The sequence below is a fragment of the Argentina anserina genome, chromosome 3, assembly GCF_933775445.1.
Source record: "Argentina anserina chromosome 3, drPotAnse1.1, whole genome shotgun sequence".
NCBI lineage: Eukaryota > Viridiplantae > Streptophyta > Magnoliopsida > Rosales > Rosaceae > Argentina > Argentina anserina.
In genome coordinates, this window is record NC_065874.1 from 11959762 (window position 1) to 11977681 (window position 17920).

Below are 17920 nucleotides of genomic sequence, written 5' to 3' on the forward strand. Positions count from 1 at the left end.
AAAAGTCACAAATAAATTCTAATTTCGAAATATTGTCGATCGACACCAGAATATGTGATCAATATATATATATTTAGGAACCCTGTAAAAATTTCATTCGTTTTGAACATGGTTTGACCGTCCGTACCTACGGTCAACCAAAAAAGAGGCGTTTTGACATAATAAAACCTCATTGATCGGGGCTTTGTCAAATGAGTTTCCTCGTTACGACCAAGCACGACCGGTGATAAAAATTAGGTGATTTTAAATATGAAAACAGCTTTCCTCAATCGCATCTTAGTAATAGGCCCCCCTTAGGGCATATTAGTATTGTTTTTGGTTTACCGGAATTTCTGACGGTCAAACGATGTCCGAATTGGATGATATTGTTTTAAATTGTCACTAAATATATATACCGATCACATCGGATGGTGTCGAAAGATTTCGAGAATTTTCATTCATATAATCGCTTCATAATGCGATATTTTTATTATAAACCTAATATAAAAGGTTATGATACATTAGTGGACACTTTGGTGATCGACAACTCCAGTTTGAAATATGGTCGATCGACACTAGTAGATGTGATTGTTATATATTTTTAGGGAACCCGTAAAAATTTCATCCGTTTTTGACATGGTTTAACCGTTCGTACCAACGGTTAACTAAAAAAGAGGCGTTTTGATTGATTAAAACACCATTGACCCGGGTTTTGCCAAATGGATTTCTTCAGTGCGACCGCGCATGATAGGTAACACAAAATTCAGTGATTTCAGATATGCAAACGGCTTTCGGCGTTCACATATTTGTAATAGGTCATCTCTTATGACATATTAGTGGTGTTTTCGATTTACCGAAAATTCTGACGGTCAAACGAAGTCCGAATTGGATGAAATTTTTACAGGGTCACTAAATATATATACCAATCACATCGACTAGTGTCGATCGATCCAGAGAAGTTTCATTTATATAGTCGCTTCATAATACTATAGTTTTATTCTAAATTTAATATAAAAGTTATGATACATTAGTTGACACTTTGGTGATCGACAAATCCAGTTCGAAATATGGTCGATTGACACCAGCAGGTGTAATCAGTATATATATTTAGGGAACCCGTAAAAATTTCGTCTGTTTTGGACATGGTTTGACCGTTCGTATACCAATGGTCAACTAAAAAAAGATATTTTGACATATTGAAACCCCATTGACCGGGGCTTTGCCAAATGGATTTCTTCAGTGCGACCGCGCACGATAGGTAACAACAATTATGTGATTTTCAGATATGCAAACGGCTTTCGGCGTTCACATATTTGTAACAGGTCATCCTTTAGGGCACATTAGTGGTGTTTTCGATTTACCGAAAATTCCGACGGTCAAACGAAGTCTGAATTTGATGAAATTATTACATGGTCACTAAATATATATACTGATCACATTGGTTGGTGTCGATCGATCCCAAGAAGTTTCCTTCATATAGTCGCTTCATAATGCTATAGTTTTATTCTAAACCAAATATAAAGGTTATGATACATTAGTGGACCTTAGGCGATTGCAACTCCAGTTCGAAATATGGTCGATCGACACTAGCAGATGTGATTGGTATATATATTTAGGGACCCCATAAATTTCATTCGTTTTGAACATGGTTTGACCATTCGTATCTACGGTAAAAAAATACGTTTTGACATATTGAAACCCCATTGATCGGGACTTTGCTAAATGAGTTTCCTCAGTGCGACCGTGCACAATTGGTAACAAAAATTAGGTGATTTCAGATATGCAACGGCTTTCGGTGTTCGCATTTTTGTAATAGGTCCTCCCTTAGGGCATATTAGTGGTGTTTTCGGTTTTACTGGAAATTCCGACAGTCGAACGAGGTCCGAATTCGATGAAATTTTTACAGGATCACTAAATATATATACCGATCACATCGGCTGGTGTCAATCGATCCTGAGAAGTTTCATTCATATAGTCACTTCATAATGCGATTGTTTTATTATAAACCTAATATAAAAATTATGATACATTAGTGGACACTTTGGCGATCAATAACTCAAGTTCAAAATATGGTTAATCGACACCAGCAGATGTGATCAGTATATATATTTAGGAAACCCGTAAAATTTTTATCCGTTTTGTACATTGTTTGACCGTCCGTACCTACGGTCAAAACCAAAAAAGAGGCGTTTTGACATATTAAATCCCCATTTACCGGGACTTTGCCAAATGAGTTTCCTTGGTGCGACCACACACAATCGGTGACAAAAATTAGGTGATTTCAGATATGCAAACGGCTTTCGGTGTTCACATTTTGGTAATGGGTCTTCATTTATGACATATTAGTATTGTTTTCGGTTTACCGGAAATTCTGACGGTCAAACGAGGTCTGAATTCGATGAAATTTTTACAGGGTCACTAAATATATATACTGATCATATCGGCTGGTGTCGATCGATCTCGAGAAGTTTGCTTCATATAGTTGCTTCATAATGCAATAGTTTTATTCTAAACCTAATAAAATACATATGTATAATATTTTATTATTTGGCGGGCTTTTACGGGCCGGGCCAGGTTTTACACCTCTGATCTAAGCCCGGCCCTCTACCCACGAAATCGGGCTTTCTCGCGGGCCGGGCCGGGTAAAAGCCCATCAGGCTTGCGGGCCTCCGCTAGCTTTTCAGATCCGCGGGCTAAATGATGAGGCCTAGTCCTCCCTTATATGGCTAATAACCGAATCCAAAGTGCTATCAATATATGCCATCTGTAGTTAATGAAAAATTATTATATGTACCTGGTACATAGTCTACGTGGCGTACCTCTTTAATGTTATTGGTTCATTTTTTATTGTGTTTGTTTCTGATTGATTACTCATATTTAAATAATTTTGTTCTAATTGGTCCTCTTTAATTTCTCGTATGTTTACCATACAATGGAGTAATATAATTGGCTAGGTACTCCACATGGCAGTGTCACGTGGTGTTCCGGGTGCACAAAATAATAAGGTAACACATTCGAACATGAAAAATCATACGAAACCCCATTTTTGTCTGAACGAAATGTATTATCAAATATCGATGAATGGCAGGCTAGCTTACGTAGCCAGATGCCCAGATAGTCTATATATACGATACATCCAAGGTTCTAAAAAATGTTAAGCTCTAGCTAGGCGGCAAAATTGGGGACTAGTGCCTAGAGGACTAGTCGGAGGATTGGGCGGGGACTAGGCGGTTTTTATTTTTTTTAACTATGAATGCATATATTTATATAAAATAAGAATATAATTGGTATTATAGTGTTTAAATATAGTGAAAATATAGACAAAATGTTTCACAACAGTGGGAATATGAGATTTTTCCAAGCGTATGCCTAAAAAAATTCAAACTCAAGCCGCCTATGTGCCGATTAGGCATACTAGTCGGCCAACTTTCAGCTTTCCCACCTAACTCTAGGGACTAGGACTAAATCGGGTAGTGTGTGAGCGCCTAGCGCCTAGGCGGGGACTAATTGAGCCTAGGCGGGGATTTTTAGAACCTTGGATATACCATGCATGAACACCACGATACGGGGTAATCAATCATCAAGGGGCAGACATGATGGAGATATATCTGACCTCAACGGTTGCGCCACACCATCAGTGAGAAAAGGAATGTCAAATAATAAGGAACTTCTACTCGATTGATCATGTGTCGTTGCCTAGCATACGATCGAGTTTGGCCTCAGTATGTGGTTGGCCTAGTTCTTGGTTTGCATGCATGCAAGTCTAATCAGGTGCGGGGACATGAAAGCGTTTTTTTTTTTGAAATGTTTTGGAAAGCAGGTACGTATTGGAAGCGTCGAAAAAAAAATATATACATGTATTATAAATAAATAAATATCCTAAGCAAAATGAGGGCATTCTCAATTCAACAAGCGTTCTTGCTTCTATCAAAATTTGTTATATTTTATTTTCTCGCTGCACTTCCTCTTTTGCCCTTCTATTCATCCAAATGGGACTTTCTTCCTCACCCATATCTGCTACCGTCCTCCTCAACTTCAAACCATCAACGCCAGCTCTTATATTATACATTGTATGGAAAAAGAAAGAATTCAATTGCTTCATTAGATCGAGTTCAACCCAGATCAAGTTTCATTGCTTATAGAGCTTGTCTGAACCATCGACAGTGTGGGATGGTGGAATCGTTTGCAAGAGGAAATCTGTTAGGGTGATTAAACTAGTTTGAGTTATTTACGAATTGATTTGAGAAAGTGTGGTTGGTATAATCATATTGTCTTCAAATTCAATCTCCAACTTTTCCTCTCTTTCATTTTAAAAAACTCAGGCGCGCTTCCAATGTCAATTGTTACGATCCCGGAAGCTCGAGTTTACATGACGCTTCTAAACTCACATTTTTCTAGAAGTGCATTTATGATGTGTATTTCTGACGCGCTTCCGTTTTGGAAGCGAAAAACGTGAGGTTCACGGCGCTTCCGTGCTTCCTAAATGCAAATATTGTTTAGTAAGTCGAAAATGTCAAACACTCAACACAAGAAGTATACATCGAAAAATGATAGTTTTCAATGGTTGAAGAACATTGAGCGACGATATTTAGTATTAGTTGTACAACATCAAACTTCATGGCCGGATTCCCGCACATCAAAGCTTGAGGCCGGTGAGATAAGTAAAGCACGTTTAGAGTTAACGATCCAGTCGGTGACGAATTGCTTCTGTCTACTTGGCTATGCAAATTAAGAATGTTTAGAGTAATCCGAGAAAGCCATGAATCATGGGTCATGGTAACTTAATAAATAAGAACGTGTTGCCAAGTTTAGTCCCATGATCTCAATAATTCCATTTTTTTTGGCTTTGATAATCCAAACACCCAAACTAATAATAATGCGTAATCTTCATTCATTGTATAAGCTCAATGAAGCAACCTGAATACTGTTCTAGAGATGCGACACCTTTGTCCTTTGATGATACATGACTGCAACATTTTAGCTGGTTAACTTGAGTTTCTAATTAGTAATTATTGAGAATTAGAAACTAATTAGCCAAAGAAAACAAGAAGAAGAGAGAATTAGATAGTGAACTTTTTACAAGTATATATATCACTGAAAGTCTGCAACACATACAGTCCACCAACCACGAAGAATCATTATCAAATATCCCACTAATATTTCTATAATCCCAAGCAACAATCATATCAATGTAGATTAGAAGCTTAATTTGCCTTGGGAGTGTTTTGCTAGGCAGATAGGGCTTCTTCCTTTGCCCTTGCTATGTTCGTGTACGGTGACCCTTGGACTTGTTTAGTTCACAAAAATCGACCGGAGATGTCAAAGAACCATCTCAGTTATTTTATTGGTGACTCGAATCTTTGACGGTTTGCTTGTGTTAGTTGTGAGATTGGAGTTTTGCCGTCTGAGGTTTAGTATGCGCGCTGTTTCCACATTTTTCTGATCTGGTGAATTGGTGAACAATATTCGGTAGTCCATGTCATATACAAGAGGTACACCTCATGTCTCTATATGTAGGTTGACTCTGTGTGTCAGTAGCTAAACTGTTTTTAGTTGATTACGTGACTTGAGTTGAAAGTTTTAGCCCGTAAACTTCATCGTGTCAAATATATCATGTGAAATATTTGGAAGCCTGTTGATTAAGAAAAAAAAACATACGAATCCAATCCATATCAGGGCAAAGCGGAATGTGTTATACACACTAGCATCGTACACCGTGCGATGCACGTGTTGTGATCGCACAAGTTTACAGAATTTAATTTGAAGTGTATTCTTAATTATTGAAAACCTATCGTTCTATGTAATTATGTTTCTTATAAATGATAGTTTTAGTAAAACACATTGATAATGTATTATACATAATTGCCATTATATCTGTGTGTGAGGATAAAATTAGAGAATTGTAAAATTGATAATTCACAATTTGGTAAAATTTTTGGGTGCTAGCTTTATAATAGTAGAGATATAAAATTTAAGATCAATACGAGTCATCTAGAGCTTAACATGTATTAGATTATAAGACAAACAGTAACAATACGTGCTAGTGTACCATTCAATATAACCCAATAAAAACTCCTTACTTTTTATAATGTGAGATCTCAAAGGGATCTAATCTAGTTATCAGTTCCAACGTACTTTGATTAAAAAGCTTGGATATCAAACTAATTATGGCGGTTGCTTCCATAATTTCATACGACAATATATCTTCTATTAATAAAGAAAGATATAGAATTTGATAGGTTGACTGGTTAAATTTTTAAACTTCCTAAAAAACTCACTATTTATTAAAGTCTTAAATCTAATTGGTTATAGTTTTAATGATATGATTGTAATTTGTAAAAATGTAAAATTGAAAAAAAAAATGATTCAAGCAGAAGAGAAAAACAAGGAGAATTCAGTCTAAATGGATAATAACTCTCCCCCACATCCCTCACTTTTCTCTCATACGTTCTGTTAAAATTTTGTTTTTCACACCCATAGGGTGTATTTGAGGCTAGTAAATATTACGTACAAAATTTAGACACAAACCCTCATTGGCGTCATATAAACGATGCTCAACTTCTCAACTAAACCGCGTCTAACTTTCGATTGACATTACATAAGTATATGAATAGAATTTTGACATAGATGTTAATTGATACGACAATACGTTAGATTTAAATTGCACATATTTTCACTAAACTCTAACACCAAACTTCGTATCGAACGAGAGAGAATGTTTTATGAAACGGTAAAAACATTATAAAAAAAAGTAAAAAAGGAAGGAATAAAATCATATTATAAGATAAATCAGCATTTAATGGATGATCATTTGGTCCAAACTCCATGATTTGATTTAGATAGATAGACAACCAATACCAAGGTCCAAAAAATAATCACTTCAAAACAGTAAATACAAAGATTAACAAGACAACCGCGCAAAATGGCAATCCCCAAACACATTGGCCACTGAAACCCTAGAAACTGCACATACATATTTGATTTGAATGAGCTCTACCTCCAATTTTTAATTCACTTCGATTTTCAATACAGGTACGTTTGCAACTTTGCTCATCTATTTAAAAATCTCTACTTTGCTTTGGTTCCTGTGCTGGCATTGATCTGGGTCACTTCAGGTGTGCTCTGATTTCCCCAATTTGATTTGTGGGGTGGTTTTTGGTGAAAGATCTGATTTTTCGGATTGGAAAAGTGTTTTTAGGAAGTGGGTTTTGCGATTCATGTGGTTTTTCTGGGTTTGGTTCAGAGAATTTGAGCACATTGGGATCTAAAGTTTGTAGCTTTATGGATTTGAGTAAAGAGTTGGTATTTGGTTGTGATATTTGTTGGAGTTGAGTTTTGATCCTGTGTTGGTTATTGCAGAGGGATTATGGGTTTTGTTGAATTTGGAAGAGTGGGGAGCTTGGTTAAGTTGGCATTTTAGTTGTGAATGAGAGATTTGAGTAGAAGAAGAAGGAGATGAAAGTTGAAGAACAATTTGTGGATTTGAAGATACAATGACTGGAGGGTCATTAGGTCTACGTACTGGAAGCTATGGATCACTACAACTGCAGCAGGTACAGAATGGTTTCCCACCTAATCTGCAGCCAAGCACTCTTCCCATTACGCGAAAGCCTTCCAAGGTGTTACTTGCAAGTAGGGAGAAGGAAAGGGTGCTGCCGTTCGTGTGGAGGATTTTGGGCCGAAAGAAGGTCATAATGCTTCTTTTGGTTGTGCTTGCTCTTTTGGTTTTCGTATCCAATTCCTTCAATGTAAATAAAGGTTAGTTTTTCCTAGTTCTTTATACGTTTGTTGTTATGTCGACAGCTCAGTACAGTGTCTATGCTGAGTTAGGTGGAGAGTTCTTGTGCTTAACTTTGATGAACTTGCATTGATTATAGTTAAAGCACTTGAGGTATACAAGGTCTGAACTGAAATTGTCTAAGGTTAACACTTAATAGGCTTGAGATAAAACATGGTCATTAGATACTGTAGTCCTTATATATGAGATATCACCTGATTGAGTATACCTTGAAACTCTTGTCACTATCACTAATTAAATCATGCTTGTTAGTGTTTGATCCAATTCTTATTTTGTTGGCTGTTCTGTTCTATTTTCTTTACAATGTAAATGTAAACGTATCAATCTGAAGCAATTTTGTCGTTGTTACTCAACATAGTGGAAATGCCATATTTTACTTCATGGAGATATCAAGTAGTTTTGTAACTTTCGCAGGAATGGAAGATAAACATGATATTAAAATTACTATTACACAGAATACGGTAAAAGGAAAAGATGCAGATAGAGCCCTACATTCTCCCCGTCCTCCTCCTCCTCCTCCTCCCCATCTCCATACTGAGCCATCTACTGTTGTTCATGGAAAATCCTCTCTGTTGGCCCATCAATGTGAAAATTTTGCATTTCCTCCTCCTCCTCCTCCTTCTGGCCGAAGACGAAGTGGACCTCGCCGTAAGTTCTTTACTTTTGCTTCATTCTTTCAGTGATCATTATGTGATGTTTAGCATCTGGACTCCAAGTTGATATATGGCTTGTTCCTGTATCATTGAATTTATTATATGTTTTTCACTCTTTCTCAGCATGTCCGGTGTGTTATCTCCCTGTGGAGCAGGCTATAGCTAGTATGCCAACTTCTTCTTCAGAATCACCTGTACTACATAATTTGACATATGTTTATGATGAAAATCCGACTAGAATTGAACCACATGGCGGTTCTGAATTTGGTGGATTTCCAACTCTGATGGAGAGAAATGAATCATATGATATAAAAGAATCTATGATGGTCCACTGTGGGTATGTTTACCATAAAAGAATTGTATTAATGATTATGGTGCCTTGTACAGTTGTACCTATTACATCCACTATGCTTTTTGGCTAATGCAATATTTTTTCTTTTTTCTTTTGGCGCCTTCTTGTCAGATTTGTGAAAGGCAATAAACCTGGTGACCAGTCTGGATTTAATGTTAATGAACTGGACCTTATGGAGTTGGAGACATCCCATGAGATAATTGTTGCATCAGCTGTCTTTGGTATTTCCAAGTCAGAGAAATTGTATGGTATACTTTTAATTTTAATGCTTTAATTTGCCATTTCTGATGGTTGCATCTTTGTTAGGAAATTATGACATAATACAGCAGCCAACAAACATTAGTGAATTTTCAAGGAAAAGTGTTCCATTCTACATGTTTATTGATGAAGAGACTGAAGCTTATATGAAGAATTCCAGTGTCCTGGGATACAGCAGGAAAGTAGGATTATGGAGAGTTATTGTCGTCCATAACGTTCCTTACACTGATGCAAGACGCAATGGAAAGGTCAGTTTATCCTGAGTGATTTTATGTGTATGTTATATCTACTTTTGGGCTTTGAGTAGTGGTGCTCTCAGATGTTAGGTTAGCTTTGTCCAACATCAGTTGGAGATAGGATAGGAGATTGGTAATTATAAACATAGTTGTAAGATTTGTTCAGATTCATACAAGTATCCTTTATGCTAACAATCTTCAAAAAATTTTGTATGCCCCAAATGTCTGATGAAACTCACAGAATGTACATTTAAGTAGGTAATATGTTAAGAGTGGTATAGTTTGAGCTTAAGACTTGACCCAAACCGTACCATCCCTTTAAAGACCAAAAAGCCATGGTTGAAAGGCCAGCAATAGATCTGGCTGCAGCATTCATTTTATTTTAAATTCTGGGCTTGGTTTGGGTCCAATCACGTTTTGGGAAGTTGTAGTTTAAGCGATGACATTGGGCAACAAGAGTTTGGTCCATAGTTAAAGACACTCCTAAACTTGGTTTTAGTGATTTTTTTATCTAGTGGTTTGGTCTTTCAGGAAATGTAATGTCAAATATCATAGCAAAATGTGTTTTTTTTATTCAATTTAATTTAATTATGTGCTATCGAGAATTTTCTTAAAATTTTGAAACAAGATGGATGTTGGGAAACCATTTAAATGTTGTTTACACACCATGTTTCTCTTTTTGGCAGATTCCCAAGCTTCTATTGCATAGGCTTTTCCCCAATGTCAGATATTCTATATGGATTGATGGAAAGCTTAAGCTTGTTGTGGATCCTTATCAGGTCCTAGAGAGGTATGGTTAGTTTCTGATTCTGTTTATTTACATCCTGTGGTATTTGGAGGTATGCCTGTAGCAATTTAGTAATTCTAATTGCCTCACAATGCTCAGTCTTTGCTTTGGCATTAGTAATTCTAATTGAGAGTCTGGTCCCATAACTTATATGCTGTTATAATATTTGGACTAGAGACTGAAGGTTTTGGTAGCTTTTCGTTTTCTACATCTCGTTGTTATTCATTTGACTCTAATTGGCTGTGGACAGTGGGGATTATAATGAAATAGTTGCGAAAGTAGCTTTGCTCCCTCAGTGATTTTGTATGGTTAATTGCCTTAGTCCACTTCTGTTTACATATTGCAGTTTTGAAAAAAATTCTGTTAAATCATACTAGCATTAATGTGCATTCATGATTCATCTGCTTTGGGCAAGAAATAAGATTAGGTTTACATAAACCGTGATAATTATGGACTCTGATATTGTATAGGTTCTTGTGGCGTCAGAATGCAAATTTTGCCATCTCAAAACACTATAGACGGTATGATGTGTTTGAAGAGGCTGAAGCTAACAGAGCTGCTGGGAAGTACGATAATTCCTCCATTAATGAGCAGGTTGACTTCTATATCAAGGAGGGTTTACAACCTTATTCTGAGGCTAAGCTTCCAATAACGAGTGGTATGTCATTCATATAAAGGCATTTATGTGTAAGCTTATGTGTTCTCATGGTTCTATTACTTTATATCCTTTTTTTTTCAATGTGTTTGCATGTTTCCGCTTTGTTTTTATATGCACCTTGATGTGTGCACTTCCACTTTCTGCAGATGTTCCTGAAGGCTGTGTGATCATAAAGGAACACATTCCCATTACAAATTTATTCACCTGTAATTGGTTCAATGAAGTTGATCGTTTTACCTCCAGAGATCAGTTAAGCTTTTCCACAGTGAGGGATAAAATCATGGGAAAAGTTGATTGGAGCATTAATATGTTTTTGGACTGTGAAAGGCGCAACTTTGTCATTCAGGTATGACTATTTCTTAGTAAAATCTGTGGGGTGTAAATCATGCAGAGTATATTGTTTGAATACCTTGTTTATTATCTCTTAGACCTGTATCTGCATGAGTCAGTGGCTTTGTTAAACAAAAACATCTGAACCACTTAGTTAGTTGTTAGAATTTCCACGAAGCTTCCATCTGTATATTTCAATCATGAAGATTTTATTGATGCATCGTTCCTGTGCGTTGAAGGTTTCCTTTGATAGAGGAGTTGTTTGTCAACTAGCCAAGTAATTACTGTCTGAACTTTTGCAACTTGGATACAAATGGTAGTTGAAAGTTTTTTGGGTGGTCAAATTAACCAAATTGCATGTATGCCTAACTAAGTTGTGATCCTTCCATCTCTCTTTGGTCTTACTTAACCATATATATACGTAAAATGAGTAACAAGCTCATAGTGATTGCATTGTACAGGCATACCATAGAGAGTTGCTGGAGCAGATGCCTCCTCCCCCTCCTCCGAGGGTTGTGGTTCATCGTCCACCAGCTTTGCCTCATGGTATCATGTCTGTAAAGACTCCACCTGGAAAGAAGCGTGGACGCGGAGATAAAAAGCGCCATCGGAAGGCTATTACTGTTAGTAGAGACATTAGGCAATTCTAATTGTTCTTTCTTCTTTCATTTATAACCCTTTTGACTTTAAAGAATTGTAATCTCCCCCTTCCCCTTCATTACAAAATTATACATCACGGGGGTAGGAAGATCTGATTAGATCTGTGTAGGATAGAAAATGAGAGATACAACTGTAATTCTTGTTTTGAAATTGTTGATATCTATTCAATCTTTTTCTTTTACAAGCACTCATTCCCAAGTGTACTTGTACCATAAACTTTTAGAATACTAAGTAAGTTCCGATGACAATTTCTTCATCTACTCCAAATCACATAGGTAATACTGATGATGCTTGGAATTGGAGTGGGATTGGAGCTTGCTTTTGTAAGAAGATTCTTCTAACACTGGTTTAAATAGCTTGGCCAGTAATCATACCAGGACAGGCAGTCTCTGATCTCCATGTGATTTTATACTTGCCATTAGTTTGCATTAGTTAACGGCCCATGCCCCCCCCCCGTGAATGAAGCAAAGGAAAGGTTGTTGTCATTGTGTTAATATATGAAACAAGGCAGATAATACAGCTACTGCTCTGCCACCATTTCTTATGCATTGCAGGCTCTCATAGCTTTTGAATTTCAAGACGTGAAAGCACTATTAGTTTAGCTTTGTTTTGTTCCAAATTATTCTTGTAGCTACCACAGATCCAAGAAGTGAACGACTCGTGACCAAAGACTAGTTCAAATCGACTGTACTTGATGAATCTGAGGTCGCTGGAAGAGTAAATAAGGATGGTGACCCAAAATGATTCCCAAGCCAAATATTAAGTGAAAATGAAAAATATTCAATGCTTCATGACCCACAAAAATGCTCTAATTGCTTTGCAAAACAGAGGAAGCAGGGAAGGGAAAGGATGGCACTTTTTTCCATGAGGTATGGGGCATAGTCCATATATGTATTTATGATTTATCTTTATATTCTATGCCATATATGGCAATGCCAATAATCATAAACAGCTCATCAAAATCAAACCCAAGGGTTGTAACAAAAAAACAAATTCAAACCCAAGAGTTGTAACAAAAAAAAAACAAAAAATCAAACCCAAGAGTTGTTCACCTTCACTTATATAGAAAAAGCTCTCCAGTCAGATCAGAACAAGAGAAACCCTTCCCACTATAATAGGCTCAAAGCCTTTGTCTTGTTCCTCCACTCTGACCATAAATATCTTTCCTTTCTGTTTCAATTTCTTATGGGTTTTCTTCTTTCTTATGGGTTTTCTTCTTTGAGGTTTGATTCTTGAGTTCAAGACAATCTAGAATCCTTGAATAGTGGGTTTATTTGGGTGTGGAAGCTCAAGTAAAGTTGGATTCTGATCAACTCACTTGTTCTGGTTTCTAGGATTTCATACAAGAAGAGAAAGAAAACAAATTGGGGGTTTTCAGGGTTTTTGTATATGGTGTCCATCTTTCTATAGGGTGGAGTAGATTAGATTAGGGTGATACTTGGGGGTTTTAGTCAATGGGGTTATCTGGGTTCTTCTTGATTAGTGTGCTCCACTCTGTTATATGTCTTGTAAGTGGAGCTTTCATGATGTTCTACTCCAATGAGTTCTCTGTGTTCAACCATGGCCCTGAGACAGCAAGTAAGCTTCAAGGTTCAACACCTCATGATCAACTCTTGATCCAAACCTCGAGTTCCTTCTCAGGTTGGCTTCTGTTTGCCATTGGGTTCCTTCTGTTCATGGTGGCCTTTGTCAAGGACACTAAATTCCAGAGCTTCTTTGCTAAAGGGTGTGTGTTGCTTCACATTTCCATGGCTATTTGGAGAATCTACTTTGTGAGGGAAGTTGAAGACCTTGCCAGAGATTGGCCTAAGCAGGTCCTTGGAGACATCACTTTGGCGCTCTCCTGGGTTTTTCTTCTCATGTATTCATGGAGGGAGAAGTATGATTAGTAGTGAATTGCTGTAAATTTGCTAGGGAAAATACTTAAGGAGTGAACACATTTTTTACATAGAATTTGTGGTTTGCTTTTTTCAGCTTCCTGATCATATTTTGCTGAATGAATTGGTACATGGTATCAACTTCAGGTTCCAAAGTAGAAGTTCCTGCAAATCAAGGATTTGACACATGCAAAACAATGATCAGTTCATTCCTTTGTTAGTATAGTTACTTTTAACACTTGTTTTCATCCCTTGTTGGCTTGATACCTTCTTGTAATGACCTTTGTTGTAGATTTCTATACATTTTATGATGAAAAATGGTCCAAATTGTGTTTAGTTTGTAGCTAATTTCATTTGAGTTTAGGGGCCATATGGGACATAGATGATGTTTTTTCTTTGTCATGATAGACTTGGGTTTTGCATTATGACTACTATAAGAGAGACAGGAGAGCAGTTTTGTTTGATTCTTATCCTTCCTTTATTTGGTGCTAACTAGCTTTATTAGAAGAGTCATCTTCACATATATTCGCTTAATGTCAAGAGCAAAAGGAAAGTCATCACATTATCTATGTAACTCAGCTACATCTTTGGAACTGCAGACCGACTTCTTCTTGTTTTTATTTTTATTTTTTATTTTCTGGTTCTCCTTTCTCACTTTCATAGGACACTGATTCCACCCATAGTAAACAAATGACAGTTTATCACTTTTAACTACTGTTACTTACACAGCGGGAGTTAGAAGGGGAATTAATTCGTACAAGAAAGAAACATACAACTATTAATTATTCAGGTTGTTTAGTAGATGAGGTGCAAACTTCTCTTAGTTCAGTTATTTGTACATATTGCCCAAGGAAATGAAATCACGCAGCGCACTTATTAGCTAGGAAAACGCTTTTGTTTCATGCATTTCAAGTTTGGGTTGAGGAGGAACCATTTTGGCTTTCCGATGTATTATCTCATGATGCACATATTTAATCAATAATATGTACTATTCTTTTCTAAAAAAAACTATTAATTATTAACTAAATTGAATTTATGAACGGTTACATTTTATAATAGAACTTAAAAAGTTAATTATCGTGTTATTTTGAATCAATGAAAATAAAAATTAATTTCAAAAAAGAAGTTTTAATAATTAAAGAAGAAAATTTCATGAAATCAAAATGACATGAGGAATATTGGTTTAAAATTGAATGTTGGTTTAATTGTCTAAGACTTTATATATTATATTGTGGGATAGTTTGTAATTTGGTTGATATATTTCTCTTGCTTATTAATAGATTTATATAATTATATATTTCACTAAAGACTTTAATGTATTACGGAGATTACAAGATTACGTATTCATTTTGGAACCGAATAGAACCGAGAACCGATCCGATTCATTTCGGATCCGGATCCGCTCGGGTCATATTTTGAAAAATACAAACCCGAACCGAATAATTAACATGAGTTGAATCTCGGATCCATCTAAAAATAATTAATTAAAATCTGAACACACTCAACAGTTGGAACCAAGATTGTTATTGTAGAGTTATCATAGTTATTAATATTTGAACGAAAATTTGGTGTATTTGATAGCGGCAGAGAAAATTCATGTTGCTTATACAATGCAGTGTAACCAGTTTTATATATAGACAGATGTTAACGACAGTCTCTTGTCTTTCATAAATGGAGAGTAACAGTAACAGATTCAACTTCAGTCTCTAGTTTGTTATCAAGTGTCAATCATGTATCATTTAGACATTCAGAAAGCTTTTGGTGCCGAAGGATAAGTCGATATCCACAGTTGGTTCATTTGTTAGATTGATCGAGTTGGTTCAAAGTTCTATTAATTATAAAAAAAGGTCGGCAATGGGCCGGACCGGATTGGGCCCGACCCACTATCACCAGTTTCGGGCCGGGCTTACTAATAAAATTGAGGCCCACATGCTACCCATGGGCACGAGTTTTACAGACTTTTCTGGGCCAGGCTTTTTGAATGGGCCAGGCCCATTGTATTTGTGTAATGTATATTTTTTTATAAAAAAGAAAAATAAAAAAAGGATATGATAATTATTTATCTAAATATAGTACAAAAAATAAGAAATATAACTAAATAATTTAACTAATTGACATATGCAACAAATAAATACATATAAAATTATTAATTTTATAAATGAATGAGTTTTGGGCGGTCTTTTGATCGGGCTTTTTAGACCAGATTAGATTTTGGCCTTATGGACTCCAACGAGCCGGGCATTGGGATGGATCGGGGCTCGGAATCTATCCGGCCTATACCCATAAAACCGGACTTTAACTGTACTTTGACCGGGCCGAGCTACACACAGGCTTTTAGGCCCGCATGCCAAATAATGACCCTATATAAGATGTTGCATAAGTGAATGACTTCATAACTACCGAGTCCAATCGCATCCTAGAGCACTGACAACAAAGTGTCTTATAAAAATAACATATAGTAGCTAGTGAAATTCACAAAACAAAGTACGTCCAAAACCACACGACATCAGAAAAAGGGAAAAAAAATCTTAATCATTGTCTAAATGAAATTCACATGACGTTATTGTTGTTGACAACACGTGATATATATTATGACATTGAGACATACCACAACTTTTAGCTGTCTTTTGTTTCAATTTTTGTAGCTAAGATATGGAATTTTTTTTATTCAAATGAAGATAACATGATCATAAATTTTAGGAAGTTATAACATTTTTTAAACTAATGCATCAAATCCAAGCTGGCCAGTTATAACATTTTAAGTTATGAGCATCAAAGTTGTGCATGCACGGCCCACTAGGGGTAATAATCCATGAACAGTTTGTACACTTATCTCGATTTGCACTATATATGCCTGCAGTGTGTTGAATAATCTGTTGAGCATCATTTTTCCAGTCAAATTGACAATTGAATACCGTCTCAAAGATTAAATCGGTGCGAAAATGAAATCCAAAGGAGGCATGACTAGGGAGGTTATGAGTGCCAAGATCATCATGCAAGGACCAACAATGAACTAGGAGATTCGAGTGTCCACCCAACTCATTAGCAATTGTAACATGAACTTTTCTAAATGGCCAGCGGGGTTCACACATAGTTACGAACAAGAAAAGCAGCGGTGCAAGTAAATTGATGTGAATGCAAGAGACCATGACTATTTGAGAGGCACACTAGTATAGTACTTTTCTTCATACAACAGATTTCACTCATCTAATGTAGAGAGGTTTGCTATTTATAGATCAGATTTTCTTCACATTCGGTGTACTTGTAAATGTGAGAAATACATTTCAGGTTCGCTAGATCCATAGGATGGGAGGATTTTGCTGCAAAATTTAATTTACGTTCATGTATATTTTGTGTTCACTTGAATTAGTATTAAATTCCGATGGAGCTCCGACCGTCACAGACGTGATCGCTGGGAGGTGGGGAGTGCGAATGTGTTGCTCCGCCCTGCCGTTATGGCCTGTCGTCGCCAGAATCGGCGAATCCGTACCTTATGTAAGGTACGGACGTCCACAACTGAAAATTCTCCTATATATATAAACACACACACACACACACATATATATGATTATATATAACACTATACATATATGTGTGTGTATGATTATATATATTACACTACAAAAGATAAACACATATATAATTATATGATATAAAACCTAAAGTCATATTAATCAAATCAAATATTTGGTAAGACAATTAAACGTAAAACGACATATTTACTTTTTTTTAGTTCAATTTGATTTTTTATGTGTCCAAACCGAAAACCAAACTATATTAATTCGGTTCGGTTTAATTTTCTACGTAAGATTATCGACGAAACTATCATATGCAATCCATTAACTACCTTTACATAAGCTACAAATCCAATGAAGTTGCTCTCAATTGAATTCAATGAAAACACTGAGAAATTCTCCTCACACTATCTTCGACGATGGGATCGGTTACCATTACCATCGTTCTCTTTCTAGTTCTCGCTCCTCATACTCGTTCATTAACGATAGAGTCAGAATACCGCCAACATATTAAGGTTTGCAATTTTTCTTCATGGTCTGTTTTTGTTCATTGGGGGATAAACTGTGGGTGCAACCAAGGTATAAAATCTCCTCGACATTTCCGATATCTCCATTAAAAAAAAAACGATATATCTTAAAGGTAAATATCTTATTTATTCCCGTATCTGTGATATTTATCTAATAACATAAAATATCTCTGATATTTCTCCGATATTTACGATATATCTGATATATCTTCGATATTTTAGAGAAATATCTGAAAAATTTCACTTAAAAAATTTAATTCAACTTGAGAATGTCTCGGACTCTCCTTGAC

General features: G+C 36.1%; 2 protein-coding genes across 4 annotated transcripts; both read left to right on the forward strand.

Annotated features, from left to right (window-relative positions):
* Positions 1–6874: 6874 nt before the first annotated feature.
* LOC126789147 (probable hexosyltransferase MUCI70) lies at positions 6875–11900 on the forward strand. Of its 3 annotated transcripts, none has more exons than XM_050515235.1 (10): positions 6875–7011; positions 7339–7737; positions 8192–8425; positions 8554–8767; positions 8894–9003; positions 9089–9288; positions 9963–10066; positions 10534–10721; positions 10868–11067; positions 11513–11900. In XM_050515235.1, exons 2-10 carry the CDS (start codon positions 7473–7475, stop codon positions 11699–11701), a joined length of 1704 nt encoding a protein of 567 aa, XP_050371192.1. In that variant the 5' UTR covers positions 6875–7011; positions 7339–7472; the 3' UTR covers positions 11702–11900. The 3 variants fall into 3 exon arrangements, with proteins under 3 accessions (XP_050371192.1, XP_050371191.1, XP_050371193.1); XM_050515234.1 differs by having other exon boundaries at positions 6896–7011; positions 7095–7737; XM_050515236.1 differs by lacking the exon at positions 11513–11900 and having other exon boundaries at positions 6896–7011; positions 7095–7737; positions 10868–11073.
* A 652-nt stretch (positions 11901–12552) lies between these two features.
* Positions 12553–13941, forward strand: LOC126789168 (uncharacterized). Its single transcript, XM_050515260.1, has one exon. It carries the CDS (start codon positions 13166–13168, stop codon positions 13598–13600), a length of 435 nt encoding a protein of 144 aa, XP_050371217.1. The 5' UTR covers positions 12553–13165; the 3' UTR covers positions 13601–13941.
* The last annotated feature ends 3979 nt before the right edge of the window (positions 13942–17920 follow it).

What these genes read in the sequence shown, in the direction of transcription:
- LOC126789147 (XM_050515235.1), top strand. Translation starts at nt 7,473, where the DNA reads ATGACTGGAGGGTCATTAGGTCTACGTACTGGAAGCTATGGATCACTA. An exon ending in TCTATGATGGTCCACTGTGG is followed by an intron (nt 8,768 to 8,893) that starts GTATGTTTACCA and finishes CCTTCTTGTCAG; the next exon opens with ATTTGTGAAAGGCAATAAAC. An exon ending in CCTTATCAGGTCCTAGAGAG is followed by an intron (nt 10,067 to 10,533) that starts GTATGGTTAGTT and finishes GATATTGTATAG; the next exon opens with GTTCTTGTGGCGTCAGAATG.
- LOC126789168 (XM_050515260.1), top strand. Translation starts at nt 13,166, where the DNA reads ATGGGGTTATCTGGGTTCTTCTTGATTAGTGTGCTCCACTCTGTTATA.